The sequence below is a fragment of the Acanthopagrus latus genome, chromosome 16 (assembly GCF_904848185.1).
Source record: "Acanthopagrus latus isolate v.2019 chromosome 16, fAcaLat1.1, whole genome shotgun sequence".
Classification (NCBI taxonomy): Eukaryota; Metazoa; Chordata; class Actinopteri; order Spariformes; family Sparidae; genus Acanthopagrus; species Acanthopagrus latus.
This window is the reverse complement of record NC_051054.1, coordinates 645,001-659,058: the sequence shown is the minus strand read 5'-3', so window position 1 is coordinate 659,058 and position 14,058 is coordinate 645,001. Positions and strand designations below refer to the sequence as shown.

General features: G+C 46.4%; 1 protein-coding gene across 2 annotated transcripts in view; it reads left to right on the top strand.

Moving 5' to 3' along the window:
* Nucleotides 1-14,058, top strand: part of hectd1 (HECT domain containing 1) — a 28,817-nt gene continuing 14,759 nt past the window's right edge. For both annotated transcript variants that reach the window (XM_037071089.1, XM_037071090.1), the window contains exons 1-21: nt 1-229; nt 6,040-6,206; nt 6,720-6,869; nt 6,948-7,182; nt 7,794-8,021; nt 8,394-8,675; nt 8,788-9,058; nt 9,174-9,250; nt 9,571-9,669; nt 9,849-9,963; nt 10,269-10,443; nt 10,605-10,743; nt 10,917-11,087; nt 11,262-11,484; nt 11,572-11,835; nt 12,319-12,530; nt 12,625-12,771; nt 12,900-12,994; nt 13,428-13,533; nt 13,629-13,763; nt 13,845-13,984. In XM_037071089.1, the coding sequence (XP_036926984.1) occupies nt 6,730-6,869; nt 6,948-7,182; nt 7,794-8,021; nt 8,394-8,675; nt 8,788-9,058; nt 9,174-9,250; nt 9,571-9,669; nt 9,849-9,963; nt 10,269-10,443; nt 10,605-10,743; nt 10,917-11,087; nt 11,262-11,484; nt 11,572-11,835; nt 12,319-12,530; nt 12,625-12,771; nt 12,900-12,994; nt 13,428-13,533; nt 13,629-13,763; nt 13,845-13,984 (3,254 nt within the window). In that variant the 5' untranslated portion in view covers nt 1-229; nt 6,040-6,206; nt 6,720-6,729. The remainder of the gene's footprint in view (nt 230-6,039; nt 6,207-6,719; nt 6,870-6,947; nt 7,183-7,793; nt 8,022-8,393; nt 8,676-8,787; nt 9,059-9,173; nt 9,251-9,570; nt 9,670-9,848; nt 9,964-10,268; nt 10,444-10,604; nt 10,744-10,916; nt 11,088-11,261; nt 11,485-11,571; nt 11,836-12,318; nt 12,531-12,624; nt 12,772-12,899; nt 12,995-13,427; nt 13,534-13,628; nt 13,764-13,844; nt 13,985-14,058) is intronic.

Sequence of the window (14,058 nt, the reverse complement as noted above, 5' to 3'; positions counted from 1 at the left end):
CTCCTGAACTCGGCAGCAGCAGTCGGCTCCTCTCCATTTCAGTCCGCTCCGCTCTGTTTATCGCCTCGCCGTCCACTCTGACCTTTTTACACCCGTTCCGGAGAAATGGGAACGCCTTGATTTAACCCCCGGCATCGGCGATAGATACAGCTCATCCCCCTTCAGTTGGACCCAGAAGATTCTGATTCATAGCTCTGCTCATCGTCTCTGTGCCGAAAAGAAAAAAACGGTGAGTGGCTCATCCCGCAGGTGAAAGCGAGTCCGGGCCGGTGTCGCTCGTGGTGAGAGTCCGCGGCTGAGCTGCGGCCTGCCGGATCTCCCGGAACTCGAGCCCCGCGGATCGCGTTTGGAGCCCGAGGCCGCGGATGTAGGTAGCTTATTAAGTGGACAGTAAGGCCGCACGTACAGCTCACACGCTGGGATAACGTTAGTATTTATCAACGAGGCGGCGTGTTAGTGAAGGTTTCCTGTCGGTAACAAACTCGGTTTAATCTCAGAAACATGAAGACGCTGCTGTTTCAGCTGACGGCAGTGTTAGGAGGAGCTAGCATGGTGCTAGCCGGCATCAGCCGGGTTTCGTGGCTCGTCATTAATTTGGGTGCTGGATTACAAACCAACAGAGAACTTCTCCTCGGACTGTTGGGATCCTGGTTATATGTTGAGGATATTTTCCAGGAGTTGCAGTTTGTTTTACAGGCCTGACAACATCGCTGTTGCTAATCAGCGTAACGTTAGCACGCCAATGCTAACAGCTAACGCTTATAAACTGTGTGTAACTTGGCCATTAAAGCCTGGTTACCCGTCTGGACAGCTAGCTGGGGGGCTTAACGTCACCAGTAACGTCTCCCTGCTATATCCTCTTATGTTGATGTGTGTCTGATGAAATAATTAGGCTCTTTATACCCCGGACAGATGACGAAACTCGGGGTCACACAGCTATCTTTGTCAGATAAGGCTGAACTGAACTATGTAATTTTCCCAGTTCGCTCGTAACAAGTGTGTCTGTGGCGTCAGTTTCTGACGTCGGACAAGTTCGAAGCCTCAAACAAAGAAGGTTTGTTCACGTCGGGCCGCAGAATATGGAAATAATCACGAGTAACAGAGGACTTAGTTTTAGGATTTCTACAACAGCTGCTGCTGATTCATCTGCCTGTCGTATGATTTCATAATCAGCTTCATTAAGCTGGCAACAGACTGAGTCCGACAGACTGAGTCCGACAGACTGAGTCCGACAGACTGAGTCCAGCCACAGGACGATTTATAATCTAGAATAATTGAGGTTCGTGCTGAGGTGGAAACACAGAGACGCCTGTGGAAGCTCGTTTCTGCCATTAAAGAAGAAATATTTGAACAGCAAGCAAGATGAAAAATATTTCCTTTGTAATAATTATGTCAAAATTAATCCAGCTAATCATTCCATCATCTTGTTTTCTTTAACAGTCTCACATGTTTATTCAGACCACCGTCCTCCTTCACTGAAGACAAATGACAGTACTCATCAGATCTCTTCTTCCTCTCAAACCCTCAGCCAGCTGTCAGCTGTTCTGGAGCTTTCTGTCATGACTTCCTCCTGTTAAAGAGGAATTATACATGTTAAAGTTTTTGTTTCTATCTGAGGACTTTGTGGACTTTTGTACGAGTTGGTTTTAAACTTAAACTTTGTCTTATAACATCAGAACTGGGCCTGTTACCAGGGCCTGTGTTCAGCTGTCTGATCACTGGTAAAATAAATGTCAGGCTTCAGTTCTGAGGCTCCGTCACAGCTTATTATCTCTGCAGGTGATTTATAAATGAAATGCAGTGAAAGTATGAAAATGTAAATACTGAAGCAAAGCTGAATTTTATTTTTCGTGTAAAGGTGTATCGTTTCCTGTTGCCTGTTAGCATCTCCTCCATCATTGATTATTGATATTGGCCCCTAATCTAGACATTTCTTCAGTATTGTAATAGTAAATTAACCTTTAATCCAAAGTGATCATCACAGAATGTTAATTTAAGTGATTATCACATATTATTGAACACCTACAACCCTTCTCATAATTGACCTACTTACAGGTTTGTTTTTGTCTGTGATTGATGAGTTTCCCTCCCGGTATCATCGATCATCAGAACATCTGCTGCTTTAACATCTGGATCTTGTTCTTAATCTGCATCAGACAAAATGTTTGAGGCTTCAGGAATCAGAGCTACAGCTGTTAATTGGCTGCTTATTAACTAATAAATTAATCGCAAACTATTGTAATAATTGATTTATTGGTTTGAGAGAGGAAGTCGTCACTCTCTGATGTCAGCTTGTTACATGTGAGTATTTTGACCAAACAAATAATCAATAAATGTAGAAAACAATCAACAGAATAGTCGGCGATGAAAGTATTGGTTGGTTGCAGCTGGTGATGAGTATTTTCTTCAGTTTATAATCCAGTTGAGTTGAAATGGTGATGAGCAGTTGTTAGTCGCTGCAGAAGTTAATTGTTAGTTAGTTATCCATGTTGTAGACGTGCTTATACAGATTAAAACTAGATTTTGTCGTGAGGACGAAGGCAAGTGTTGATTTAGGAAACAGGAAAGGAAACAACTCAGTGGTGAGTTTTAAATCGTGACTGTGATCGTCTGTTTAGAGTCGAGCGTTAGCTTTTTACTGCTAGAGATTTAATTTATCCTTCGACAGTCACAAAAGTGTTGTTCATCTGTGAAGTTCATTGTGATCAGAAGTATCATAAACTTCAGATTATTTTCTGCAATCCTCCAAAATCCAGTTCAGTAATCCGGCAGGCTTCTGGTCGATGCTAACTTTGAGATTAGCCACAGAAATCTGTCTGAATGAATTAATGAATGTGCTAAAATCAGATTAGGGCGAAGTTTTCAGTCAGAGTATTCATACTGGGCTCAGTTGGTTCTGTGCAGACGGCGCTGTGTGTTTGAACTGGACCTGGTTCTCCTCTCAGCTGAATGTTGTGAGATGACGGCTTTTGTTCTGTTGCTCACAATAAGACCTGAACCGTCTGTAAAAGGACGAGGAAATTAGTGTGTGTGTTTTCTGCTGATGGTTGACTTCAGTCTGGACTTAGAAAGTGGACACTGGGGGCTGTGAGGGGTTAAAGGGGTGACTGAGCGAGCTGGGTCGGGCTCACCCGGTCCTGCTGTGTCGCCCCGGGCCTGACGGGGGAGGAGGAGGTCAGGACGCTGTGATGATTAATCTGTTGATAAGAGGATCTGTCCTGCTCAGCCTGTTTCTAACACACACACACACACACAGACAGACTGTCAGGTCGGGTGGCTTCAAATTAGGCCCTAATCAACTTAGCCTGGACCATCAGACTCCCAGCATGCATTGCTGCCATGTTCCTGATATAATGGGACGTCAGGAAAAATGTCACCTCCACCTGGTTATTGATGTGTGTGAACATGTGGACGGTTACAGATTCTCACATGTTGGAGTAACTGAGTATCTGACGGACGTCTGAAGAAGTGATTTTAACTTAATATCCTCAGGATTCACTGCTGTCTGATCCTCTGTTGAAGAAAATGGATGTTTGATATTCAGTAATTGTCACTTGACGTTCAAAACCTGTGGGTTGTTTGGGGGGTTCTAATCTGGATATCAGCAGACTGGATGTTGTGGTCGACGGTCTCAGGCGGTCGTTGAGTGTTGGGATGCTGCCAGACGTCCCGTCTTCAACACAGACTCTGCGGTCGTGTTCTTGAGTCCTGAGGGCCCGTCCAAACATTCAGAACATGAGTGGACTTTAATTGTGATACAGACGTGATGTTGGAAAACCTTTGGACGTTTTACTTTACATGAATCATTTAGGATCTAAATAATATTCATAATAATCTTACTTTTATTGGCAGTTGGACACAAGAAATACGGATTGTCAGGAAAAAATGTTTAATGTTATCCTCAACAATCAGCTGATAATAAGTCTACCTGTGCTGTCTGCTGCCACAGTGTGTGGACACTTCTTTAGCTATATTACATCTGTATAAACTGCCCTAACCCTGATAGTCAACTAAAATTAAAAGTAGTCGTCAATTCATGTTTTTGTGCAATTTTACAAGAGAAATAACTTCATAATTCTGTCAGTTTGTTAAAAGTGAATATTTATTTCATGGTTTCTTTCCTCTGACAGTTGACTGAACATCTTTTATGTTGTGGACGGATCAACATGTTGTGACACTTGCATGTAGTCGAATGTTCCTGAGAAGAGAAACATGTTCACCGCCTGAAACAAACCCAAGAATCAAATCTGTTTTCATGACTGAAATAACAAACAGTTTCTCCTGTTCTGCTCCTTTAATGGCCCAAACAACGAGGCCATTAATCAAGGACATAATGTTAAAATGTATTTTGTCTCAACAAACATTTTAAACCAACTCTCTGTTTCTCCCGACCCAACACCGACTTCCATGTTCTGTCAATCAGAAAAATGACAGAAGCAGCTGTTGTTGGTCCTTTTGTTGATGTCAGATGTTCCAGCGTCTCTGAATGATGAAGAGACGTTTAATGTGTTTCTGTGTCATGAAAACAGAAGTGTAACCGCAGACATGAAGGACTGTCAGATTATTTTCCCAGGCAGCCCGCCAAACCACATCCCCCGACCCAGAAAGATCTTTTACATTTTGTGTTGATTTATTTTTTTTCTGACATTATTAACTGGACCAGGAAGCGTTTCAGTGTCTGCAGACAAAATATAAAAGTATAAAATGTGTCTTCAGTTTTTTGTCCTGGAGGGTTCAGGCCTGCCTGCGTCTGTCTGCTCAGCTCCAGCTTTTCATATCGAGGTGCTTCATTTGCATGTCAGCTGATTTCAGTCGCCGGTGGAGTTTTTCAGCTGTGAACGCCTCCCGTCTGTCTCTGTTTGAAGGAAAAACCACATCAGAGTTCAGTAGTTTGTCTGTGACGACAACACGGAGTTAAACGAGCTCGTCAGTTCCTGAACTTCCTCTCACACACGTGCTGCGGTTCACATTTTATAACTTCTGTCAGTTGTTTGTTGCACAAGAATCAAACAGGGGAAAATGTTTTTATTCATCCTGATTTTTGTAACCATTCAGCGCAGATCGCTTTGTTCTGTTCTTCCCTTCGGTTCGGCTTCAGCTCACCCTTTGAACTGAATAATTACCTCTACGCTCTAATTAGGCGTTCATCTCAGCATGCGAGGAACATAAATTCTGCCTGGAAGCTTTGGTAGCTGGGGTGTCATCCAGGAATTACCCACGTCCATATACAGTGACGAGGTCATTTCGTCGGCTTGGTGGTGTTTTTGTGTCCCTCAGTTTAAAACTTAAACCACAGAGACTCTGCTGAGCTCAAAGGAGTCCAGCTTCCTTGAACCCAGCAGCAAACACACAAATATCAACCCAGCCTATCAGATTTACTGACGCTTGATGCAGGAAACTGTTACAGCAGGTCACCAAGTCTGGTAGACTGATGGCGACCACATATCAAGTCAGTGATAGACGGCTGCTAAAGTCAATATTTGTCGGTTGCTTGTTTGACTGTGAAGCGTCTCCCCACTGTGAAAGTCTAGTTGAGGTGGTCGGCCATGTTGTGTGTCGCTGAGTCAGCACCTGTTTGTTTACTTTTCTTTGCAGACGCCTGTAGAGTCAGAGAGAGGCTGAAGAGCTTCTGATCTGTCTTTGTGTCTTCTGACAGTAAATAAGGAGTTAGTTGCAGGAGACGATCCTCAGAAGTTAAAACGGATTTCACCAAATTGGAACCGGATCCAAACTGAAGTCACATTAACAAGCTGCAGGCATCCAGGAATTATCTGATACCAGTTTACGAGCTGCAGTAGTCCGGAAATGATCCAACTGCCCTGTTTAAACTGCACAAGCTACAGTTATCCAGGAATTAATCGGTTCCTTTACATAAACAAATTTATGCTTGAGTCATCCAGGAATTATCCACTTCCCTGTATAAACAATGATTAACTCAATATTTACCCCCTGTGTGAATGACATCATTATGTTGTCCTGTCTCTGTGTTGTCAGTTGTTTACATGTCTTCTTTACTTCCTCTCTTTGTGTCTGCTGCAGGTGAAGAGACTACATGTCCCAGAAGCCCCTGTGAGAGCCAGCTACTTCATCCTCGTCCTCATTTCCTCTCTCCTTCCGTTTGGTTGGTTGGATGAGTCCCAAACAGCAACAGAACTTTGAGCAGTGATTGGGCGCTGAGCCAGACCGGGTAGCCAACGGGGAGCCAGGTGAGAAGTCATGTGATGCTGTTGGTGCAGTAATGAGGTGTATCTAATTATTAAACCATAGAACTACAAGTGGTCCAGCAAGATACACAGGCTAACATGCTGACAGCAGGCTAACATGCTGACAGCAGGCTAACATGCTGACAGCAGGCTAACACAGTTTTTCCTGTGATGCTACATTAAATCTACTGTGTTTTCACAGTAAAGTGTCTTTTTTACAGTAGAAACACTATAACAGGCCACTTTTCCATCAGAATTAGCGGCTCTACACAGGTTTTTTTTAAACCTGCCTGTTGACCCTGTTCCCACTTCCTGCAGACAAGGCAGCCAGAAACAGGGAACAACAAGAGACCAAATCCCAAGTTCCTTTGTATTTACGTGCCACCACCGGATGTTGATAACTTGTCATTACTTTGCAGTATTCTGACGTATATCAATGGAACATGTATCATCATAATAACACTGACAGAATTCGCACTAACTGCTGTTACTGGGTGCACTTTGTGTATTTTTTAGGCTAGCCATCATGGCGGACGTGGACCCAGACACCCTGCTGGAGTGGCTGCAGATGGGTCAGGGCGATGAGCGCGACATGCAGCTCATCGCTCTGGAGCAGCTCTGCATGCTGCTGCTCATGTCGGACAACGTCGACCGCTGCTTCGAGACGTGAGTATATGATTCCGAATGATGAGCGTAGTCTGGAGGTCAGCGATTGGTGGACTGACCGTCTCTCTCCTGTCCCAGGTGTCCTCCTCGGACGTTCCTGCCGGCGCTCTGTAAGATCTTCCTGGACGAGAGCGCTCCAGATAACGTGCTGGAGGTCACAGCCAGAGCTATCACCTACTACCTGGACGTGTCTGCCGAGTGCACCCGGAGGATTGTGGGAGTGGACGGGGCCATCAAGGCGCTGTGCAACCGGCTGGTGGTGGTGGAGCTCAACAACAGGACCAGCAGAGATCTCGCCGAGCAGTGTGTCAAGGTGGGTGACAGGGAGCTGCTGCACGTGATCAGAGGGATGACATCATTCAGGATGAGAATGCATGTTTTTTTTTCCAGTGTTTTTTTTCTTGTTATTGTGCTGTTGAAGGCCGTGATGTCATCAGAGTGTGTGTGTGATCCTGGTACTGAACTGCAGACATGATGACGAGAACTGGTCGGAGCTCAGCCGGCTCCTGTGTTTGTGTTGTTGAGTTTTGGACCGGAGCCACACCACAGGCAGGAGGTCCACGAGCATGTGCTCCCAGGGGTTTATTAATAACCATCACAGGACAGTCGTGGTCTTTCTTCTGTCTGTGTCTCATGTCTCCACACTGATCACTGATCTGTCCTGCTGATCTCTTCAGCTATTTTTATCTTGTCAGGTGCTTTTTCATCTCCTGGTGTTTTAAGTTTCTTAGGTTTGCTCCAGTAAATAGTGACAATATTTCCTGTTTTGTGTCTTTAAGGAGTTTGTTCATTTGAAACTGTGAATTCAGGGACGCCTGAAACACAAATTTGTTTCAACTGAAGCTTTTTCTTTATATTCAGATCTCAGGTTTGACATCTGTCCCTGAGTTATCTAATGGACTGTAATGTGTGTTTGTGGTCCAGGTGCTGGAGCTGATCTGTACCCGGGAGTCTGGTGCCGTGTTCGAGGCTGGCGGTCTGAACTGTGTGCTGAGTTTCATCAGAGACAGCGGTCACCTGGTTCACAAAGACACTCTGCACTCGGCCATGGCCGTGGTGTCCCGACTCTGCAGCAAGATGGAGCCTCAGGACTCGTCTCTGGAGACCTGCGTCGAGTCTCTGTCCAGCCTCCTCAAACACGAGGACCACCAGGTGACTACAGACGAGGCCCAGTTTTTTTTATGCAGCAGTAAACCAAGTGCTGGTTCAGAGATGGATCAACCTGTGAACCTTTTCAGAACCAGTCTGCTTTCCACCACAGAGTTGCTTCATTCAGTCACTTCATGTCTCCAGTTTCCTGCAATGTTTGGACAAACTACAGCGACTACATCAAATCTTAGTTGTTGCTTATGGTGTCTGAACATCGTTCAGTTAGTGAACACAGTAAAAAAAAATATTTTCAAAAATGTCAGTTTTATTTGTTCCTTGGTCACAATAGCCCCGCCCCCAGGCCCAGATGTAAGTGGTTCTTGGTTCTGGATTGAAAAGAGGTTTCAGAAGAACTAAACCCTTCTTGTCCTCCAGGTGTCAGATGGTGCTCTGCGCTGCTTCGCCTCATTGGCTGACCGGTTCACACGCCGGGGTGTGGACCCCGCCCCTTTAGCCAAACATGGCCTGACGGAGGAGCTGCTGTCCCGCATGGCTGCCGCCGGTGGCACGGTGTCGGGTCCCGCCTCTTCCTGTAAGCCTGGCCGGACCTCAACCGGCGCCGCTCCCTCGGCTCCCGACTCCAAACTAAGCAACCAGGTGTCGACCATCGTCAGCCTGCTGTCCACGCTGTGCAGAGGGTCACCGCTTGTCACACATGTAGGTCGAAACAACTGAAACAGGAAGAGTAACAAATATTTCCAGACAGAAGGAACATGAACTTCAGATTTACAGGTCGTCTGATGTGATCTCTCTCTTGTCTCGTCCTCAGGACCTGTTGCGTTCAGCCCTGCCTGACTCGATGGAGTCGGCTCTGGGAGGAGACGAGCGCTGTGTGCTGGACACCATGCGGCTGGTGGACCTCCTGCTGGTGCTCCTGTTCGAGGGACGAAAGGCGCTGCCCAAATCCACGGCGGGGTCGACGGGCCGGATCCCCGGCCTGCGACGCCTCGACAGTTCAGGGGAGAGATCACACCGACAGCTCATAGACTGTATCCGCAGCAAAGACACCGACGCTCTGATCGACGCCATCGACACCGGAGGTACGAACACACAGAAAGACGTCTTTATCACTGATGGTTATTGTTATCTGCATCCTAATGAATCATGTTTTGTTGTTGTAAAGGTTCTTGTTCACCTTCCTGCTTTCTGTTGCAGCTTTTGAGGTGAACTTCATGGACGATGTTGGACAGACGCTGCTCAACTGGGCTTCAGCTTTTGGCACACAGGAAATGGTAAAAACAAAAACAATGAACACAGATTCTGACCGTCGTCTAAATCTTTTATGATTTACGAGCCACACTAGCTGTAGAAAAGGTCTGAACTCAATATAATGGCACTCACATTTTGTGCAATAATCCATCAAATGTGATTATCAAACATTTTGACAGAAGAGAAAGACATCCTGCCTCTTTTACAGTTGAGAGATGCTGAAGTTTTTTGGTGTAAACTGATAATAAATGAAAGAAATTGTGTGTGTGTGTGTAATATTCCAGATCTGACTTCTATCTTCTATTTCATGGCTGTGATCTCCGTGTGTTTGTTGTTGTTCCAGGTGGAGTTTCTGTGTGAGAGGGGGGCGGACGTCAACAGAGGTCAGAGGTCGTCCTCACTACACTACGCTGCCTGTTTTGGACGCCCACAAGTAGCCAAGGTAACACATACACACTGGAAGGAACGCGACTCAAGTTGAGAGTTGTCTCAATGGATGTCAGTCGTGACTGCTGGATTTACAAACATTTAATCGTCTCTGCGTTCTGATTTCTTGTGTTCGTGTGTGTGTTTGTGTGTGTGTGTGTGTGTGTGTGTGTGTGTGTGTGTGTGTGTGTGCAGACTCTGCTGCGTCACGGAGCTAACCCTGACCTGAGAGACGAGGACGGGAAAACTCCTCTGGACAAGGCGAGGGAGAGAGGACACAGTGAGGTGGTGGCTATACTGCAGTCGCCTGGTGAGTGAGGAGTCCTCCTCTTTCTCCGTCTTCTTCTTCTCCTTTCCTCTTCTTTGTCTTCCTTGTCCTCCTCTCCTCTCCTCCTCGTCCTTCTTCTAGTCTTTAAGCACTCTTTTTCATCCTTAAACGTCCTGATTATCTTTTGAATGGAAATGCTTCTCCTACAGTGACTCTGCTTCAGACGTCAACACTTTGAAAACAGCTGTAAATCTTATCTGACACAGATAAGAACTGTAGATCAGGTGAAGTACTTGGAGCTGTTCACAAAGCACCAGTGAGGTCACACTAATGTGTTTGTGTTTCAGGAGACTGGATGTGTCCGGTGAACAAGGGTGACGACAAGAAGAAGAAAGATGTGAACAAGGAGGAGGAGGAGGGCAGCGAGCCCAAAGGAGACCCAGAGATGGCTCCCATCTACCTGAGGAGACTTCTGCCTGTTTTTGCACAAACCTTTCAGCAAACCATGCTGCCTTCTATAAGGTAACCCCTCCGTCACTGTGAACTGAATCTTAATTTATTTAGAGGAGATGAGAGGTGATGTCAATGAGCAGACAGAAGCTGAAGTGGGAGAACAAGCCCGTCTATCGTTGATGTAATCAAAAGAAATGTTATGGCAGCTGAGTGTGTTTTTGTGTGTTTAGGAAAGCCAGTCTGGCTCTGATCAGGAAGATGGTTCACTACAGCAGTGAGGTTCTGCTGAAGGAGGTGTGTGACAGTGAGACGGGACACAACCTTCCCACTGTGCTGGTGGAGATCACTGCGACTGTCCTGGACCAGGAGGTACAATATTATGACTTCATGACGCTTTTTCATCCTCCTGCTCTCCGACAGGCGATCAGACCAGATTGTATATCTGTGATTCCAGTGCCATTCTTAAGGCCATTTAACTTGCTATCAGAACTGAGGGCTCATGTCCACGTAGAGTGACGTGAAATGTTTTCATTGTGTGTCAGGACGACGACGACGGTCACCTGCTGGCTCTGCAGATCATCAGAGACTTGGTGGATAAAGGAGGAGACGTTTTCCTCGATCAGCTGGCTCGACTGGGAGTCATCAACAAGGTGTCCACTCTGGCTGGACCGGCGTCTGATGACGAGAACGAGGATGAGGCTAAACCTGAGAAGGTCGTGTGTGTTTGTGTGTGGGTGTGTGTGTTTGTGGGTGTCTTTTCTCGAATATAGTCTCTAATTCTGTATAAATCAAAAAGCATTTACTGAAACAAAACCTGTGGAAATGAGTCTGTTTGATTCTCAACAAGGAAGCAGAAATGAACTGAATACCATTTGTCGTGTGTGCAGGAGGAGGAGGTGCAGGAGGACGCGAGGGAGATCCAGCAGGGGAAGCCGTATCACTGGAAGGACTGGTCCATCATCAGAGGGAGGGACTGTCTCTACATCTGGTCCGACGCTGCTGCACTGGAGCTCTCCAACGGCTCCAACGGCTGGTTCAGGTTCATCCTGGATGGGAAGCTGGCCACCATGTATTCTAGTGGGAGTCCAGAGGGCGGGTCGGACAGTTCTGGTAGGAAAACAGAACACACAGAAGGTTCTTTTCATCTCATGTCGTCTTTGTTTCGCTGACACGTCTCCTTCCTCTCCTCCTGAGCAGAGTCTCGCAGTGAGTTCCTGGAGAAGCTGCAGCGGGCGCGGAGTCAGGTGAAGCCGGTCACAGCCAGTCAGCCCATCCTGTCCAGCGTGGGTCCCACTAAGCTGACGGTGGGTAACTGGTCTCTGACCTGCCTGAAGGACGGAGAGATCGCCATCCACAACTCTGATGGGCAGCAGGCCACCATCCTGAAGGAAGACCTACCGGGCTTCGTCTTTGAGTCCAACAGAGGAACCAAACACTCGTTCACCGCAGAGACCTCACTGGGTGTGTGTCAGCAAATCCCTGCCGCTCCACGAGTCCTGCTGCTGCTGTTACAGCAACACATCAACATGAACTGTAAAAACTACGGAACGTTTTAAATCTTGTAGTTAGACTTCACACCAGAAACAGCTGTGTTTAAGTTAGTTTCATCTAATTCACACGCTCGCTTGAATTCTTTAATAATGACAATAATAGTCATAAGTTTATTTATACAGCGTCTGTAAAGACGAGTTCACAAAGTACGTTAACAAACAAACGCAGGAAGATAATATGACACAAACATTCAACAGTTCACCGATCTGTAATAAGACGAGAGGAAATATAAACGGATAAAGAGCCATAGAAATGATAAAGGATAATGAATTACAAATAAACAAACAAAAGCGGTAAAAGGCACTAAAAAAAATACAGTCAACAGCAACACTCACATCAAGTTGTAGCACGACAGTCCAGGTTTGTGTTGACATTGTGTGTTTTTGTGTGCAGGCTCAGAGTTTGTGACGGGCTGGACGGGGAAGCGAGGCAGGAAGCTGAAGTCGAAGCTGGAGAAGACGAAGCAGAAGGTGAAGAGCATGGCGAGGGAGCTGTACGACGACCACTTCAAAGCTGTGGAGAGCATGCCCAGAGGGGTGGTGGTCACCCTGAGGAACATCTCCACACAGCTGGAGTCCGCCTGGGAGCTGCACACCAACCGACAGGTACACAAACACACACCGCCTACAATCCTGACTTAACGCAGGGTTTTAGAGATCATCCTGGTCAGCTGTGTGGTTTGTTTCTGTGTGTTTGCAGTGTATTGAAGGGGAGAACACATGGAGGGACCTGATGAAGACGGCCCTGGAGAACCTGATCGTAGTTTTGAAGGATGAAAACACGATTTCTCCGTATGAGATGTGTAGCAGCGGCCTGGTCCAGGCGCTGTTCACTGTCCTCAACAGTGTGAGTGATCCTCTTAAACAGGATCCTCTGGTCACACCTGTGGTGTGCTGTGTCTTCAGCTTGATTCATGGCTGTGAAAATCACTCAGACGTCTTGTAAAGTGAGTTCTTGTGTCTGTGTGTGCGCAGAGTGTGGAACTGGACCTGAAACATGATTGTAAGCCTTTAATGGAGAGGATCAATGTCTTTAAGGCGGCTTTCAGCGAGAATGAAGATGATGAAAGGTAACCGTGACAAACATGTCCACCTTCTGCAGATCCCCACAGGTGTTGGATTCCTCTGATAATGAGACTGATGGTCAGATTAGAATTATGTTGTGTCAGTAAACTTAAACAGATCGGCATCAGGGAGGCTGCATCTCACAAATGATCTTACAAACTGACAGACACACTTAGTTTGTTCAGACTGCCCAAATCTGTTTCCTTTGACACATCCAGATTGTATCCAGATTACTGTTAGAGTGTTTAAACTACACGTTGAATCTGTCAGGAGCTGTTAGAAAATCATGACAATGATCACAAAGATGACAAGTTCAACAAAATACTAAGATAACACAGATGTACAGGGTGTGAGGGGGGTTGTAATAGATTACTGTGAGTACTGTCAGATTACAACTGACCTGTGTGTGTGTGTGTGTGTGTGTGTGTGTGTTTACAGCCGACCAGCTGTTGCCTTAATCCGTAAACTGATAGCTGTCCTGGAGTCAATAGAACGTCTACCTCTGCACCTGTACGACACTCCAGGCTCCTCATACAACCTGCAGGTGAGTCACTGTGTGCTCTGGATCCAGGTGTGTTTTCAGGAATCTGGTGGGTGATGTCAGAGGGGAAAAACTTGACGAGTTCTTTTGCTCATCAGATCTTGACGAGGAGGCTGCGGTTCCGTCTGGAGCGAGCGCCGGGCGAGACGGCGCTGATCGACCGGACGGGTCGCATGTTGAAGATGGAACCGCTCGCGACTGTGGAGTCTCTGGAGCAGTACCTGCTGAAGATGGTGAGAACACCTCCGCTTGTTTTACTTTAATGTGTGATACAGTTCAGGTCTGACCTCCTTCCTCCACCTCCTCTCCTCCAGGTGGCGAAGCAGTGGTACGACTTCGAGCGCTCGTCCTTCGTCTTCGTGAGGAAGCTGAGGGAAGGACAGACCTTCACCTTCAGACACCAACACGACTTCGACGAGAACGGAATCATCTACTGGGTCGGAACCAATGCCAAGTAAGTTATTTTATAATTTTTGTACTATTTCTACCTTGAAGACAAACTGAGGAGCTTCTGTAGCATCATGAAGC